We start from the raw sequence: 19,190 nt of genomic DNA, 5'->3' as shown, positions 1-19,190 counted from the left end.
AACCAGGATACTCTTGTGATTATAATCCTTCCCCAAAGTGAGAACTCTTCAGATTATTTTTCTTCTCAGTCATAGGGCTGAATTTAAGAGATTTTTAGAGCTAACTAACAAAAACTCAGTTTTGAACAAAATTGATAGTTTTGAGTATTTATCCTGAGTTCAGCCTTCTATCAGCCTCTACCTGCAGTGTCTATAGCAGTCTCTAGAATGAATCATAGAATGGTAGGGGTTGGAAGGGATCTCTGAAGATCATCTAGTCTAACCCCTCCGCTATCACAGGTACACCTTGATCAGATTGTACAGGAACACGTCCAATAAGGTTTTGAATATGTCCAGGGAAGGAAACTCCACAACCTCTTTGAGCAGCCTGTTTCAGTGCTCCATCACCCTCAAAATAAAGAAGTTTCTCCTTAAGTTCAAGTGAAACCTTTTGTGTTCTAGTTTGTACCTGTTGCCCCTTGTCCCATCACTGGCTACCACTGAAAAGAGCTCAGTCTCATCCTGATGACCTCCACCCTTGAGATATTCCTATGCATTTATAAGATTCCATCTCAGACTTCTCTTTTCCAGGCTACAGAGCCCCTGCTCTCTCAGCCTTTCCTCGTAATATAGATGCTCCAGTCCTCTAATCATCCTTTTGGATCTCTGATGGACTCTCTCCAGCAGGTAATGAATGAGCTGGCCTTTGCTCCACGCCTGGGTTTCTCCGTTGGGGAAACTACTTGGTTCAGTGCAGCCTGGACCACAGACAGCGTGTGCAGAGAGGAACCAAGGATGGGAGCAAACCATGGAAGTAAATGAACTAAAATGAGGCTCTTCCCAAGAACACAGGCTTCCTGCAGGAATTTAGCAAAAGCTTGTCTCCATGTCCCTAAGAATTGCACAATGTGTTCTTCCTCAAACAAATGCCTAAGCCAACAGTCCTTATTCTCCTCTGAAATGAGCTTTTCACACATGTCCAAAGCAGTTATACAGCCTTTAAACTTTGATACCATTTTGTATCAGCTTCAAACTCTTAAGAGGGGCTATACAAAGCAACACAGAATTATACCCATGGTACTGAATTTCATTATGGAAACATCAGATGATACAAGACATACTCACCAAGGCTCTAATTGTCTTCTCAGAAGAACCAATAGATGGGCTTTTTAACTCTCAAAAGTACTTCCTATCAATTGGAAATAGAAATCTGGGTTCCTGAGCTTGCTTTGAATGAACCATCACTTTTATTCTAGTAGTTGTGTTACCAGAGTACAGCACTTGATGAGCTTGTGCTACACAGAAATAGGGCACAAGAGACAGTCCTGTTCCTTAAACAGGGGGGAAAAAATCACACAATACTCATGAGAGAAGGATGTGGAATGTCACTGAATTTGGTCACTTCTGTCTAACCAGACAACCAGAGAATACTCTGCAGTCCTGGACAGTATGTAAAATCTACATGCTGACTGATATGTTTGAAGCACTCCCCTCACTTGCTCATAATGTCTCCAGTGTGGATCTTTGGTATACAGTGGTTCATTTATAGATACATCAGAGCTATTTGCAGTGTCCCGCCTTCCATTAAGCTACTACTGCAACATGCTGAACATGCACTAGCTCTTGAGTGGCAATGCTACATTGTGTCACGCCCACATGCACCAGCTAATCTACACTACCTGTAAAATTAGTGTACAGTAACTGCAGTTGAAGATAGAAGATAGATTATAGAATAGAATAGAATAGAAGATTGAAGATAGAATATCTTCAATTACCCAAGTTCAGATGCCAGAATGCAATGTTCTGGGCCCCTCAGTTTAGGAAAGATGTTGAGTTGCTGCATCACACCCAGAGAAGGGCAACAAAGCTGGTGAGGGGTTTGGAGCACAAGCCCTATGAGGAGAGGCTGAGGGAGCTGGGGTTGCTTAGCCTGGAGAAGAGTCTCAGGGGAGATCTTATTGCTGTCTACACCTGAAGGGAGGTTGTAGCAAGGAGGGGGTTGGTCTCTTCTCCCAGACAACCAGCATCAGAACAAGAGGACATAGACTCAAGCTGCACCAGGGGAGGTTTAGGCTGGATGTTAGGAAGAAGTTCTTCACAAAAAGAGTGATTGGCCATTGGAATGGGCTGCCCAGGGAGGTGTTGGAGTCACCATCACTGGAGGTGTTTAAGAAGAGACTGGATGAGGCATTTTGTGCCATGGTTTAGTTGATTAGATGGTGTTGGGTGATGGGTTGAACTTGATGATCTCAAAGGTATTTTCCAACCTGGTTAATTCTATTGTATTCTCGTCTAATATGATATTGCATAAAAGTATAGCTGTGTCTGCCCAGCCTGCTTTGTTATGTAGGACCTAGGAAGTATCGGGTACAGAGATGGGGATCAGATGGACATGGTCTGGAGTCACAGTTTGCTATGCTACATATCAGAAAAATAAGGAAATATGTTCCAGTTTTAAGAAGAAAAGAGAGTACAGCATGAAGTTACACAGCATATCCTTAGTATCAAGTTTTGGGTAGGAAGGTGTGGGTTATTGGGACATACTGAGCTGAAAACAGGATTTGGGATGAGATGAGAGGCAGCTATAGTCATAGGGATTTATATATCTGTTTATTCTTCCTTGCCTATAGCTATATCTGAGTATGCTTCTGTAACAGATGAAGCATTTCCCCTGAGATATTTTGAAGCCAACCTCCCTTATCTAAGGGATACTTTGATCTGAAAAAGTCTTGGACATGGATCTGCACAAACCCATGTTCTTCTGCCATGAGGTAAACGGTACTTTAAACTGTACATTAAACTGTACATTAAACTGTAATAAAAATGCACTTAGCATACTGTGCATTCTGAGGGTTAAACAGGATGTCATGGTCCATAGATGATGTGCTCTTGTGCTCTGAACTAGCACATGGTTCCCGAGGTCTGTCCCTGTTACTGTCAGTTAAAGTACCCAGGACCTCTGGAAGAGGCTTGGAGCCACACTTTTCTTCCCACACTGAACTGAACTAAAAGCCCACAACTAAGCCATTGAAGTGTGATTCTGGATCCGGTTCCCTTGCTGAAGTTACTGAAAACAACATGAGCTTTGATGACAACAAGGCTGGGACCCACGTGAGCAGTTCATACCAGAGATTCAGTGGTAGCTACATTCTTCCACACAGAGGAAAGCTTACCACTTTTGAGGCAATCCTGGATGGCATGATTTTGACATAAAATGATTTGGGAATATCAAAACACTGCCATCATGTTGCACTATGTAACAACCTCTAAAGGCTACATTCAGTGTGAGATTTTAATGTCCCACTCATTCTTAGCACATACCAAGGGCAACTCTTGCTGCTGATGCATCATAATTGATCCAGAATGACACCCATGATAAAATGGTAATCAGTATGGAGGGCATGTAGGTTTGAAGAATAAAGTATCCAATATTTCTCTTCAACCTGAAGCTCAGTGAGAGTCTTGGATAGGCACCTGAGGAAAGGGAGAGGAAAAGAGCATTATTTATACTGATGAAAAGACACTTGCAGACAGTTGTCTTCAGTTTCCGTAGAAACTAAAGCGTGCACATTTCATGGGGTAGTATGACATCTGCAGAACCGCAGGGAGAATGTCTTCCCTGTAGTACTTGGTTGGTGCTAAAAGAAACCTTGAAGTGAATATAGAGATACCCAAGCTAACTACATTTGTGAAGAAAAGATAAGTACTCTAGATTATTGAACAGATGGGTGAACACTGCTAAGTTTATAAAAGCAGATGCTTAGGTCTCCCAAGTAAAATGCTTATCCAAATACACTTTTATATATAGCACTTATATTGAGAGGATGAGTAATGTGCATAGCTTTTTATTTACATGGAAGAGTTCATGACATAGCACTTCTTAATTGCACCTAAACTATGAGAAACATGCTACCTGTGGTGTCAAAAACAAATTGTAATGAATCCCAGTGAGGAAAAGCCTCTAGACCAGATCCTCCAATATCAATTAGAGCTGGACATAATTTTTCCTCCAAAAATATTTTAAGCATAACCAAGATGATTTTATGTATGTGCATTTATATTACATATAGAGGATTCATTAATTATATACAATTGAAGAAAGTAAATAACGGGGGGGGGGGGAAATGAATATCCTAGCTGCCAGTTTTTCAAATAAAACATTCTATTATTTAATTTCAAATCAGTATGTTTCAAAATCCATGTTAATCTTACTGAATAAATCTCAAACAGTCAAAAAAAATGTGACTTCTTTCACCAAATAGCAAAGAGGATTAAACTGAGTACAGCTGTATAAGGAAAACTTAGTCATTTACACATTAGCTTCATGATTTCATTGTTTGCATTACTAGTCTTAGATATGATACTTGTAATAGCTCATCTAAAAGTTCTCATTTTAGTCAACATCCTAAAATATATTCCTGAACATACCAAGGGCCCAGTTAGGTATTGGCTCACATCCCACTTATTCTAATGCAAATGTGTGCAAGACATGAAAGATCTCATCTAGAAAGAAATAAAAGTTTTAAAACGCCCTTTAAATTGTGTTCATTCGTTCATAAGCATTGGAAATTACATTTGTCCATATATAAAGGAATGATGGATTTCCTGAGACAATGCAAAAGAAGGAATAGAAAAACTGCAGATTACTCTTCATCACATTCCTGATAGTTTGGCATACTTTGAGCCATGTAACAGAAAATATGCTGCACTGTTTCCAGGCAGCAGAAGCATGCAGCGAGCATCAAATTTTACACAACTATCCTTAACTATTTTATCAAACAATCTCAGAAGAACTATCACTGAAAAAAGGAAATATCTGGTAGGCACACTTGATGGCTGTGATTACTTCAATCAGTAGTATTTTATTCCAGGAGGAAATGCTTTCTAGTTTCATCAGCAGATGAATACTGGTGTAGTCAGAATTTATTTCATCATGAAAGGTTTTCTGCTGTCTAAAGTCAACATAATTTTCAGCAAAGAATAATTTCAGACTTTAGCTTGCTTAACATCTTCATTTTCCAATGAACAATGTTTAATTTTATAATATGAATTCTCTCTTTGAAATCATGCCTGGGTTTTTTTGCTAATAAAGCTTAACTTTTCTATTGAGCTTCTTAGGAAACTGTTTCCATGGTCTTGTGTCTTCAGACTTTGTAAATAAAACAGAAACATACCCTGATATCATGAAATACATTTTTAATGTAGCAGACCTGATCATCTTTCTGCAGTAAGAGTGGTGCATCAGACAGAGAACTTTATGAAGCTCAGATGAGGAAATAATTTCATGCATGTGCTGGGTTACACCCATCCTGGGGGAAGGGCTGTGAGAGCCCTGCTTCCCCAGGGGACAAAAGAAACCTGATCCAGGTGAACAGAGCGGGGCTTGGTTTCCCCTTCCCAGGAGGAGGGGTCCCCCTGGTCAGAGGTGGTCTATTCCACTCCTCCTTCCTATTCAGCAAGCCTATAAAAAGGAAGACGCTGTGGCCATTTGCTCTCTTTGCTCCTGCCTCGCCTCTTCGAAAGGACCCACAGCCGCTGCTAGCCTCCTGGTTCCGCCACATGGTCAGGCCTGATCCTCTCCCTGCCACATCCATGCTTCCCTAAAGGATTGAAATCCACACACATCGAGGGAGATATAAGGTTATCCAAATTAGGTTTTGTATATTTTTCTATTCATCTTTATTCCTTACCCTTGTAAACCCTTCCTGTTACTTATATATATATATATATGTAGTTAAAAAAAGTATTTACTTCTCCTACTTCCAAACTGACTCCAAATTATTTTTTTGGCAGATTTGCCTTCTTCCCTTTTTTTCCTATTCCCTTTTTTTTTATTTCTCCCTTTTCTTTCCCCTTTTTTCCTTATCAGGAATAAAGGAAGGGGAAGCGGGGGGGAATTTTTGGTTTTCTACCATCTGAGCTCTTTAATTCCAGTTAAGGCTCAAACCACTACAATGCAATACACCACCCACACAAAGAATTCTGTATGAATCTCTTCCTTTCCTGAAGTCCTGTCCAGGTCTGGGTATCTGTAGAATATCATTAATAGAGGTGATGACTGGAAAATCTCCCCTAAAATACTTAGATAAATAGTCTGAATCAGTGAATCAAAGTCTTTTCTTAGGCTACTCCAGTGCCAAGGACCTTGGATGCATTGGGGAACCTCAGAGAATGAAGAGCACACTTTGCTGTTGATGAAGTGTCATGCATGTCAGTAATGAAATCCTGAAATGAGAAAGTATGTAACAGAGCAAACTTGAGACATTTATCTTCAGTGCTTCACCCATGACCATCAGCTATTACATCCTCATCATCCCTGTCTAATGAGATTACTCAATTACTCAAACTAGAGGAACCTGGTCTTAAAGGTGGACTCTCTGGACAGATTTTCTCAAGGCCAGAGACATAAAGTTGTTTCTGTGCTCTGAAGCTCAAAGACAGAACCCTAAGAACCATACCTAGGCCTAGAGCTCTCAGTGCTGCCAGTCTTCCTGCTCTAGAGTTTGCACTGGACTGTAACAGACAGATTCAGTTGTGAATCTGAAGATGCTCTGCTGCTTTTGAGGTGTCCTATGACATCTCAGACACCAGTATACAGCTGGTGAATATGACAGCTCTCTGATCAGCAGCTGGAGACTATGCACTATGCCATCTTAAATAGCAGTTGCTACTCACTTGAACTGCACAAACATGGGCTAGGTGTCTTAAATTCTGATTACATTTAAAAGACAATCTGTTCTACCAGTCAATCTAATAAATGAAATGTAGATAATTATGCATCTCCTCCTAAAATAGACTCCTATTGGTGGACTGAATTTTGTCCCCAAACTTCACTGAGTTCCCATCACCTAGGACAGCTGGTTCAGATGTATACACTGAAATTACATTCACCTTAAATCAGAGCAAGACAAATCCTAACCCTGCAAGGCTCAGGGTATTTTATGAAGATCTGTGGCTCGTGGGCAATAAATCAAGTCTTGCTGGCATTACAACTACTTACTGGAGGTGACACATTGCTCAGGGCCATAAAGGTAAATAGAATGTCATCTGGTTTTGTGGTGATTTTTCCAAGCTGAAATTTTATTCGGAGCGCTGGATCTCATGAAATTTCAGAATAATTTGGTTTTTGTATGATTCAGGTTGAAAATGAGATACAAGCTGGCAGCCTTGTTTTGTTATACTATACAGCCAAACTTCTCCTTTAGGTTGCTCTCTCTGAGACTACAAGCTTGTACTACTTTCACCTGTATAGCTTTTATGCCTTCATAAATGATCTGTGTGCCCTGCTTCCAGCCTGCAATCTCTGCTGTAAAATCTCATCTCTAGCAAACAGACCACAGGAATCTGTGGACAAAGTAATTAAAAGAAGGAACATTCCTTATTTCCCATACATATTTCCTCCCCTTTGTCTGAGCCTAAAGCTCAGTGGAAAGGATGTGTGCTAGTATGTGTGAAATAAACATTGTAAGCCCAGATCTTTATTTAGTTAAGAAGGAGTCATCTTGTGTAATTTACGTAATAAAAATGGACTGTACTGTTACTTGCCTGATTATGCTTGGATAATGATTTTTCAGTTAAGGCTCAGTACATCTGGAAATTAATTACCAGGAAATTCTAGTTAACATTTCATCAAAATTTGTTTTTTTTTTGCCTAAAGAACAGTCTTGCTGTTCAGGGACCAGATTTGTTACCTTTCCTGCTATCTCATAACATGTTGATGCCTATGGGCTAATTTAAACAGTAGAGGACTAACAGAATTTTGACTTAAGTATTTAAATCTAACAACAGTATTGAGAATGCCAGCATGAAAATAAATCCTCAATCAATAACTAAGCCCAAAATATTCCTCTTTCATATATTTGGCCACTTGGTAAAAAGTAATTACTTGTTTCTGTTTCAATTTCATTTAAAGCTAGCAAGCTGAAATATCTAGCTCCAAGGCTAAATTAGTCTCTTGCTGTTTTATCCAAGTATGAACCAAGATAACAGAGCTGGTCAGTAACAGAATTCTTATTTTAATATGTTCTTCTGGGAAGGTTCTTTGGCTAATTGGAAATGTACTTTACAGATTGAGCTTTCAGAATACAGCAAGTAATTAATTTTCAGATCTTTAAAGGCTATCCTCCTCTTATCAACAGGCTGCTAGTTGGGCTTTGACTGCTATGCATCTTAAACCTTTTAGGCAGTGTTTTACACATCCCCATTCCTGTTCAGCTTCTTAGTATTTCTGCCTAACAAGTATTAAGGAGGTGGACTTAACTCACATGTCTAGGCACTAAATTTCAGGTATCTGCATGCAGATATTCATACATTGATGGTGCATAAGCTCTTAGTGTAGACTGTGGAGGTCTAGACTTGCAGCCTGCTGCAAGAGCAGAATATAGTTGTCTGTACAGAGAAGACTAATGCCATTTGAGATGTATCAGGTTATTGAAGCATAGAAGTAGTACTACCTGGTTAAATAAGTAATACTGAAGCACTAGATTGTCACATAGGACACAATACTAAGATTCTAGAACAGCAGTCTAAGCAGGATGCTCTACACCACCTGAAGAGGCACTTGGATACCTATGTTTGAGCAACTGAATAGTATCCTAAGATAGATTAATTTGACAGAATCAAAGTGTACGAGAGCAGAATAGCTCTGTTGACACTATTGATTTTGTATCATTTGACTATGGGCTTAATTCAGTTACTGACACATGGGCATCCAGTGTCATTGTAGATGTCTAACAGTAGCCTTCAGCCGGTGTTAGAAGGATAGTCAAACTGTATTTTACTTCTTCATAGCAATTTAAATAACTATTTTATCTTCCTTCTGTTATGAATAAAGAATACAGGCTATTGCCCATGTCTTTGCAGGTACCTTCTAGACACTCCAGGACTTCATTTATTTCCCATCAAGTGTACCCTTTTTCTTTCTTTTTTTATTTCTTTTTTAAACTACATGATCACACCTCTTTCTCCAGTTATCTCATGAATTTCATTTTCAAGACTTCCACTTACACCTACGAATTTTCCCCAGACCTTCTTTTGTTGCTCCACAACTGTCCAAAAAGTGTTACCCACAATCACAAGTACTCAGCCCAGGCCTCAGCAATGCAAATCAGATTCCTTATAAGGTGTGGTTCATCTGAGATTTTTGGTTTTGGTTTTTTTTTTGGGTGTGTGTGTGTGTTGGTTTTTTGTGGTTTTGTTTTTGGTTTGGTTTGGTTTTTTTCCCTCAAAAAGGTGTTACTGGCTCATATTCAGTCTGAGATCAATAGCAGCCTCTAGATTTTCAATACAGGATCCCGGCCTAACCTGGTATTCACTATCCTGAACTTGTATAGGAATAACTAGCTGTATAGATGTTGTATTTTACACTTATTCATACTCACTTTTATTCTTTTTTTTCATGTCCATTTTGCAAAATTGCCAAAAAAAATGTTAACTCCAGTGCTGTGTTCCCAAATACATGCAGTTCCTCCCTCTCGCAGTCCCATACAGTTTTCTGTCATTATCTGAGGTTTTTTTCCCCATGCTTACTGTTGCTGCTCAGTAGTAACTATGGGAACCGATTTTTCCATTTGCATAACTTACACAAGATTATACTGCACTGCTCCTCATGGAGGATAGGAGAAATAATTACTCCAAAAGCTGTTTATGTCATGACTCTGAAGTCTTCTTTTAGCTTTATACAATCAAAGCACACTGGTACCCACATATCTGAAATGTTCACTGAGATATTGCACTCAAAGAACTAATATCTTCCCGTGAGATTACAATAACCTCAAAGCCAAAAAAGAAAAAGAAAAAAAGAAGCCTAATTTTTTTTTCTCCACAAAAATGTAGAAACTGGCCCTGATTAGTAGAACCATAAGAAAGCAGGGTCTTGAGAAGAAACTTGGAGAGTGTGTACTCATCACATTCATGAGTTCAAGCCTGCAGTGGGCAGTAGTGGCCTCCCTACTCTAGTCATGAGGTCTGTGGTGACAGGTTGGACTTGATGATCTTTGAGGTCTGTTCCAACCTTAGTGATACTGAATACTGAATACTGAATTAGCATGCACTGGATTCAGAATTAAGTATTTGGATTTAAGAAATAAATCTGCTGTTTCACCTGAATGGAAATACTTGTCACAAAATGTTGTAATTCGACATTTTCATAATGTCTTGGACCTAAACAATAATAAACTCAGTATTGCATCTGCATCAGAGACAAGAATTATATTCTTCAGAAAATGTTAGATGCAATATGGTGTAATCTGCTCTCTGTGACTGTCTCATCGCTAACATCAAGCTGTCTTAAAACACTGAAGCAAGAGACTACTTAAAGTTTGTGGGGTTTTTTTGTTTGGTTGGTTGTTTTTTTTTAATAATTGTTATGATTCTGAAAATTTGGTCAGTCATATAAATGTCAGCTCTTAGGTTTCACTCTCTCTCACACTTGTCTCACAGGTCTTTGGATTTATCTTTTTCCTAAACTTAAATTTGTCTCACCTCTACATTACTAAATCGTGCCTTTAAGGAAGTATTTCATAATTTGGTTTTGGATTGCCAAAAAAACTTCCCAAATAAATTCTCTATTTGCTCCTTGGAGTCCAAAAAAGTCATGCTACAAAAACATACACAGTCCTGTGAAGGGGCAGCTAAGCCCTGGCTGCCAAAGTTGACACTAGCTGCAAAACAGAAGGAATATAGAATTAGAGTATCTGTTTCCCTATAGAAAATCAAAACAAAAAACCAACTTCCATTCACAATGACAAACAAGAACAGCCCCGTAGAATTTTAGTATTATAGAAACATCAGGGTTGGAAGGGACCTAAAAGATCATCTAGCTAGTTCCAAACCCTCTGCCATGGGCAGGGACACTTCCCACTAGATCAGGTTGCCCAGAGCCACATCCAGCCTGGCCTTAAAAACTTCCAGGGATGAGGCTTCCACCACCTCCTTGGGCAACCTGTTCCAGTGTCTCACCACCCTTATGGTGATGAACTTCTTCCTAATGTCTAATGTAAATCTGCTCTCCTCTACCTTGGAACTATCTGGCAATTCTGCTCATATTAATTTCAATCCCAGCAATGTTTACGTTTTGTTTTGAAATAAAACTTCTGTTTCTGCATACATTGAAACAGACGCTGTGTCGAAAGAGTGGAGAAAGTGACGCTTTAAATAGAGCTGTGCTTCACTTGTTCTAGAGTGGTGGGACAGACCAAACAGTACACTCCTGTGGTCTAAAGTGTCCTGAAAATCTGGGGATCCCAAGTAGTAGCTCCATAACTGCTGATAGCTTTCTCTATTGCTTTGGTCTTATCACACATAACAACGTTTTCGTGTGCTGGTATGCAACATCAAACATATAAATCAATATCATGCTTTGTCACCCAAAGATACCAGTAACTTCAATTAAATCTTCAAGGAAAAAAGGTAGAAACCCAGGGATATAATTTTAGTATCTTAACAGCAATGAAAAAGCATTGGCTATGTATGGGTTTGTTTATACCCATCAGTGCAAATCAAGATGTAAAAGATATTGCATTCATTATACAACAGTACAAACATGTACTGGAAAGTTGCAGAGAGGTGTTCACAAAAAACATGGCTTTTTGATCTAATACACCCAAACATACTCAAGTATGGCCAGTAACCCCATAGACTCCATTTAAATTCATGATTCAGAGGTGAATGACATCATAATTACTTATATCGTAGATATTTAGGTGTCAAATATCACACATATATGCACACAGGAAAAAATAAACATGAAATTATACTCCATGGGTTCCTGCTTCCAGGCTTTACCAAGTAAGTAATTTCTTTAGCTAAACACACAACACAGACTATATATAATTATGATTAACAATTATTAATTATGATTAACAACCCAGTTAATTGTCATACACAAGGAAATTAAACACTAATTGGGGAAATGACAGTACTTGCCTGTGGCAAAGACAACATTCTTTGACACCAGTCTATATTCCACAATGGAGAACTGAGGAAGCTCAATCCTTTCCACGCCAGTGACTGCATTATCTCCACCTCTCCAGTAGAACTCGATGTCATCAGTTGTGTAGCCATCTGCGGGTAAAGCAGGAGAGTAAGTCCAAAATAACAGCAGGTTGAAATGTAGCTTCAAACACAGTGTTGCAGTTTGAGCTGGGTGCCCCCTGGTGTGTTCACTTCCTGTGTCCAGAAGTCCAGCCCAGAGGGATGGACACAGGAAATTGTGTGTATTTCCTACCATAATTCTTTGCACCACTATAAGATCCAGTGCGGGGTCTAGCACTTTCTCTTTCTTCCTCCTCCGCCAGCCGGTAACTGGGGGAGATGTCTGCTGGCTTTGGGCCGGGCTAGGCCCAAGGCCGGGGGGGGATGGGCAGTCTCAGGCCTGGCCAGCTGAGACTAGCCCAGCAGAGGGAGGGGGAAGAAGGAGCCCTGGGGGTCTTGGGTGTACCCTCAGGTGGGAATGGGATGCCTCTGGGTTTGCTTTGGGATCTTTCTTTGTCACTGTGCTTTGGGTTTTCTGTAAACATTCACTGCTTTCTATTTAAACTTTCATCACTTTTGCAATCTGTTTGTTTGAGTGTTTATTTCTGCCCGTGGTGGGGAGAGGGGGCTGCCTCAACCCAGCACACACAGTCTGCATGTGGTTTGTCATTTGCCACAATGAAAAGTATCAGCAGCTGGAGTGGTGTATGGGGGTAAACAGGGCTCCAACAACACAGAAAATGCTACATTATGATCTGCCAAACTGTAGATTAGCATGATTTGAAACATCATGTGCATTTAGCACAAGTGTGTATGTATGCTGATAATCACCAGAAAGAAGAGGATTATTCCACAAGTAGAGAAAAACATAACTGGGGAAGATCTTTTCCCCTGACACTAATGACTGTGAGTATCACCACTTCCATTAGCTTCTGTAGTAGAAAATACTGTAGTATTTTCCATAGATGGCCCAGTTTCCAGCCACTAGTAGAAACAGAGCAGGAAATCCTGAAGTGCAAATACCTGAAGGATGGCCAAGGGCTCAGGTCCAGCCAACATGGATTTAGGAAGGGCAGATCCTGCCTCTCCAACCTGATCTCCTTCTATGATCAGGTGACCTGCCTGGTGGATGTGGGGAAGGCTGTGGATGTGGTCTACCTGGTCTTCAGCAAGGCCTTTGACACCATCCCCCACAGCAAACTGCTGCCTAAGCTGTCAGCTCGTGGCTTGGACTGCAACACTATGTGTTGGGTTAGGAACTGGCTGGAGGGCCGAGCCAGAGAGTGGTGGTGAATGGTGCCACATCCAGCTGGCGGCCAGTCACTAGTGGAGTCCCCCAGGGATCAGTGCTGGGCCCCATCCTGTTTAATATCTTCACAGATGATCTGGGTAACGGGATTGAGTCAGTCATCAGCAAATTTGCAGGTGACACCAATTTGGGAGCAGATGTTGATCTGTTAGAGGGTAGAAGGGCTCTGTAGAGGGCCCTTGACCGACTGGACAGACGGGCAGAGTCCAACATGATGGCATTCAACAAATCCAAGTGCCGGCTGCTGCACTTTGGCCACAACAACCCCATGCAGAGCTACAGGCTGGGGTCGGAGTGGCTGGAGAGCTGCCAATCAGGGACCTGGGGGTGCTGATTGACAGCCGCCTAAACATGAGCCAGCAGTGTGCCCAGGTGGCCAAGGCCAATGGCATCCTGGCATGCATCAAGAATAGTGAGGCCAGCAGGAGCAGGGAAGTCATTGTGCCCCTGTACTCTGCATTGGTTAGGCCACACCTTGAGTACTGTGTCCAGTTCTGGGCTCCTCAGTTTAAGAAGGACATTGAGACACTTGAAGGTGTCCAGAGAAGGGCAACAAGGCTGCTGAGAGGCCTCGAGCACAAGCCCTATGAGGAGAGGCTGAGGGAGCTGGGATTGTTTAGCCTGGAGAAGAGGAGGCTCAAGGGGAGACCTCATTGCTGTCTACAACTACCTGAAAGGTGGTTGTAGCCAGGAAGGGGTTGGTCTCTTCTCCCAGGCAACCAGCACCAGAACAAGGGGACACAGTCTCAAGCTGCGCCAGGGGAGGTTTAGACTCAAAGTGAGGAGAAAGTTCTTCACTGAGTGAGTCATTCGCCATTGGAATGGGCTGCCCAGGGAGGTGGTGGAGTCACTGTCCCTGGAGGTGTTCAAGAGGGGATTGGACGTGGCACTTGGTTCCATGGTCTAGTCATGAGGTCTGTGGAGACAGGTTGGACTCGACGATCTTTGAGGTCTCTTCCAACCTTGGTGATATTGTGATACCAGTTGGAATACTGCAAACCTAGGACATGACTAGGTAGAAGAGAGACTCCGGTTCTGTTTGGAACAGAACTGCCTATCATAAATGGGGTCGATCTGTAAGCCTGGGGGGACCTGCAGCAAGACCACCCATGAAAAATAAAACATACTGCAAGAAAATAATACCAGAGTGTTTGCTTTCTTGACAATGGATCAGATTTAAATATAAAAAATTATTCTCTTGTGCTGAAGATAAGCATCTAGTCCTCTTGCCAAAACCATCTGGAGCAATAAATGACTTCATTCTGTCCTAAACTCATTTTTCTAGGACACATCCAACCATCTAGAAATAGATGACCCCTTGCATTTTTTTTTTCAAAATAAAATAAACAAACATAATATCCATAGGGTGATAGTTACAAGTCACATTGTGTTTCTAGACACCTGTGTAAATACTACATAGTTGCATGAAAGGAAGACTGCCCTGCATCTGAACTAGTTTCTACATACATTTTCTTAGATACATACAGCTTTCTATTTCCAGAGTACAGTTTTGTTCATCCAATGGGTATCTTCTCAAGTCCATCATACAAGCTGCAGTGGTTGTGATTCTGAAATGCAAATATCAAATAGAATTACAGTAGAGCCAGGAATCCAGGCTTTGTTGTTGCTGCTCATTTTTCCAAGTGAGGACTCTCTGAAGAATAGCTTACAATAAGTGAAAATCTGGTCCACAGTTGTGCACTGAGCAGCAGCTTAATACAACAGCAGTTACCTTGACTACAATGGAACAACCCACTGTGACTTACCCTTATGCAACCAGTCCCAATGGGGTTCAATGGATCTATCCACATATGCAAAATGCTACTCAAAACATTTGCTGAGATTAAAAAATATGACTTTGTAACAGAAAATGGGAGGGAAAAAAAATCTGCTATGAATGTCAAAATGATTAGAGCTGTGTGAGTAACTGACTCCCCAAATGTTGAAAAATATATTTGAAGTCCAGCAAAAGGCTTTGTTTCAAAGTTCAGTATATCTCTCTATTTTTCAGATAAAGAGGATTTTGTAATGATGCACCATATTGAATTTCACATTTTCTCCCTAAAGAACTGTATTTTCGTTTCTCTGTTTCCAATGCTGGCAATTTAGTATAATAAGGATGGATTTGCAAAACTTTCACTATTGATGAATCTGCATATTCACACACTACGTCAAGTTGGAAGGGACCCTCAAAGGCCATCTTGTCCAACTCCACTGCAATGAGCAAGGAACCCTTCCAACTAGATCAGGCTATCCAGGGCCACATCAAGTCTGATCTTCAGTGTCTCCAGGGATGGGGCCTCAACCACATCCCTAGACAACCTGTTCCAATATTTTGCCACTCTCATTGTAAAGAACTTCCTCCTTATGTCCAACCTAAATCTTCCCTGCTCCATCAAGCGCTGGTGTATCAGGAGTCTCAAGAACACACATGCACAACCAAAACAATTGTATTAACAGCCTCATGCAGTATTGGCACTTTAATTTTAAATTAATGGATTTATATATTTATGCTAACTTTGTGGTGGATTGAGAGAGGGCCTAGCTCTCCCTCCCCCACAGAGAAAGAAACCACAGCTAATCTCAGTCGGAGAAGCAAAGCTATATTTACAAGCATATATGGAATGCAGGTTATATATAACACAGTATATACAGTATTTACAAAACATATATACAGAAATATACAGCAAAGAAAAATAACACAACAAAACTCCCTCATCGAGAAGAGGAGGGTTTTCCTCCCTGTAACCCACTCTCTCCCCCGCTACCTCCCTTTTTTTCCCAAAAAGGGGTTAGAGAGAGAAGGAAAGGCAGTTATTAAGAAAAAGAGATGTTATTGGGCTTCAAAAGCACATGCAGGCATTAGTTTTGCTTATCTCAAGGTCAGCTCCGGCTAGTTTGCTGAGAAGCAGACAGGCTGGAAAGGCAGAACAGGCAGAAACTCAGAAAAACTCCAACTGCCCTAAAACTTAAAGTTGCATTCTACCAATCTACCAATGAAATTTGTTTAGAGTACCATGTTTTCATTCTGGTACCAAAACATTCAACCAGAGTGTTCTAACACTGTCCCTTTCTTAAAGACACAGCCTCAAATGGTCACAAACTTTTAGACAGATATAGTCATATGCTCACGGTTAATCTTCAGCGTATTTTGGTGTTTTGCTGAATCACAGCCTTCATCAAGAGTATGTAAATGATTATGCATCACTTTCTTAATAATAGCTTCAAATAAATTTCTTATTTAAATTATCTTCTGGGCTTGACTAGGTCCATTTCTTACTGATTCTTCCCTGATATAAACAAGAGATGGTCATTGTGGACCATTAGCTCATAGTTCAATATTACTCTGGTGATAATTTTTAATAATACAAGAAAGTGAATGCCTTCAATATACATCTGAAAGCTGGAACCCTCAATGCTAAGGTTTTGCCCATGTGTTTTCTCCATTTTTAAGCTTTCTATTTAATCCATTTATCTTTGCAATTTGCAGTCTTCTAATCTGGTAAACTACTTCAAAATTCGGAGGCAACATTTCAAGAGGATAAAAGTAGCTAGGGGTCTTTTTCCACCTCTTTCAGACTAAAAAGGATCCTATGTTGTTAGTGTGAATGCCCTATCCAATTTCCCAGAAAAGAAAGAATATGTATCCTTATCATATAGTTTATTTCAGATGGATAACCACATAATAGCCAAAGAAAGAGATTAAGGCCATTGCAACTATTTCATAGGACAAGAGAGGCCACCCTTTTCTGAATGAGAAAATATTAGCATTTCTTTATATAGGGGATCAATTAGGAGAAGAAAACATTCAAGGATCTGTTATTCAGTGTATCTTCTCGCCTGTGTTCCTACCAGTTCTAAGTAGGCATATTGCTATTTTTTGTTCTTCCCATCTTATCTATGGCACAAACATCTCTCTGCCACTGCTGTTCACTCTGACTGCCCTATCAATACCTTTACGGTAGTTACACAGGCACCCATATAGCAAGTCACAGGAGGGTACTAAGGTCAACTTTCTTCCATCTCCCTGCTGGGAGATGCTCTGGTTCCTCTATTAACACATCCCAGAGGGCTGGAATAGTTTACAAACAGCAATTCCTCACCTGCTCTGCAGTTTAGGGGACATTACTGTAACTGCCATTTGCAAATGCCCTTCCGGATCATCAAGAAAGGTGCTAGACACAGGGCTATTAATTATGGGGATGAATGTCTCCTCAATATGATGACTACTATCAGCTCTAACTAAGCATATAAAACTAGGACTAGCATAGAGTCTTAGAGAAGAAAACTGAGTCTTAGCAGAGATCAACTTGACAAAGCCATACTGATTGTGCCATCACATGACCTTGCTCCTGAGTCAGCTGATAATTATGCTCAACACAAACCAACCAGGCACACATGAGCACTGCTGCTACGAGGTGTCCATCTCATGCTTTAGTACATTTCCCTATACTGACCTGGGCCTCATTTAAGATCCTGCAACAGAATCCGTATGAGCTATGCTGATACACGAGGGAATGCTGTACCAGGATCTCAACTTAGCCTGGAGAAGAGGAGACTCAGGGGTGACCTTATTGCTCTCTACAACTACCTTAAGGGAGGTTGTAGACAGGCAGAGGTTGGTCTCTTCTCCCAGGCAACCAGCACCAGAACAAGAGGACACAGTCTCAGGCTGCACCAGGGGAGGTTTAGGCTGAAGGTTAGGAGGAAGTTTTACACAGAGAGAGTGATTGCCCATTGCAATGGGCTGTCCGAGGAGGTGGTGGAGTCACCATCACTGGAGGTGTTCAGGAGGAGACTTGATAGGGTGCTTGTTTGCATGGTTTAGTTGATTAGGTGGTGTTGGATGATAGGTTGGACATGATGATCTTGAAGGTCTCTTCCAACCTGGTCTATTCTATTCTATTCTATTCTATTCTATTCTATTCTATTCTGTTGTGTAACTAGTTTTAAATGCCAGCCACATAGAACATGTATACTTACAAATTATTAATTTGTCAGAATTATTAAAAAATATGCAGCTGTCAAACTTGTACTTGACTTATTAATTACCTTTTGGCTTAAGTAATATATTGTTCTTTTGGCTTATTCACATACTGTAGTGTCACAAATTCCAGTACCAGATTCTGCATGTTCTTGCTCAAGTAACTTTTTACACTAGAACAAAATGTATTTTTTTACCGTTATGCAGTTCTTAAATACCATTATTAATTCACATCACTATTCAATTTCATAAATATCCACTGCAAAAGAAGATATAGCTGGATATAGATAGAAACAGATTTACCCCATTTACTCAGAGTTGAGTGCTCAGGTCCCTCTTGAGTGAACGCTCAAGCAACCAAATTTAACTTGCACAAATGCTCACTAAAACCAAATGTTAATTGCTTAGGCTTTTGCATGCTCCCAAGAAGAGCAGGTTTATATTTTATGTGATGGGATGCTGCCTGACACAGCAGTACAATCAGGTTTCAAGAACTCCTCATTACAGCAGTGACAGAGAAGCAATTACAAGCCAGAGAAAGACAAAGCAGTACACAGATACACACAATTGGGGTGAATGCAATACACAAAGGAAGTATTTTTAATTGCTTAAAATTCCCTATCTCAGTCATCTTTCCTGTCGATACTGATTCTTCTATCCTTCCCTGCTACTTTATTGCTGTGATGATTGCCTTTGATCATATTGCTATATTGTATAGAAATTCCACCTGTGATGCGTTGGGAGGTGCTGAACAAACAATTAGCAGAAAGGTATTTTCTTTTCCCCAAAGTTTACAATATAAATCAGTCTAAGCAGTATAAGTACTTCTTATGTCACTAGGTAACAGTCCTGATGGCTAATTTGATCTTCTTTTCATCTTGATACAGCAGCACATTCATTCAATAAAAAAAGAGCAGAATTAAGTGTGGTTTCCTTGTCTGACTG

At 40.5% G+C, this 19,190-nt stretch overlaps 1 protein-coding gene across 2 annotated transcripts in view; it reads right to left on the bottom strand.

Moving 5' to 3' along the window:
* GABRB3 (gamma-aminobutyric acid type A receptor subunit beta3) overlaps window positions 1–19,190 on the bottom strand; it is a 233,671-nt gene that overhangs the window by 12,937 nt on the left and 201,544 nt on the right. For both annotated transcript variants that reach the window (XM_054164813.1, XM_054164812.1), the window contains 3 exons: window positions 14,747–14,829; window positions 11,905–12,042; window positions 3,301–3,453 (listed from right to left, as the gene is read on the bottom strand). In XM_054164813.1, the coding sequence (XP_054020788.1) occupies window positions 3,301–3,453; window positions 11,905–12,042; window positions 14,747–14,829 (374 nt within the window). The remainder of the gene's footprint in view (window positions 1–3,300; window positions 3,454–11,904; window positions 12,043–14,746; window positions 14,830–19,190) is intronic.

This window comes from Dryobates pubescens, chromosome 10 (assembly GCF_014839835.1).
Source record: "Dryobates pubescens isolate bDryPub1 chromosome 10, bDryPub1.pri, whole genome shotgun sequence".
NCBI lineage: Eukaryota > Metazoa > Chordata > Aves > Piciformes > Picidae > Dryobates > Dryobates pubescens.
Note: the sequence above shows the minus strand (reverse complement) of the source record. Positions and strands in the feature narration are given on the sequence as shown.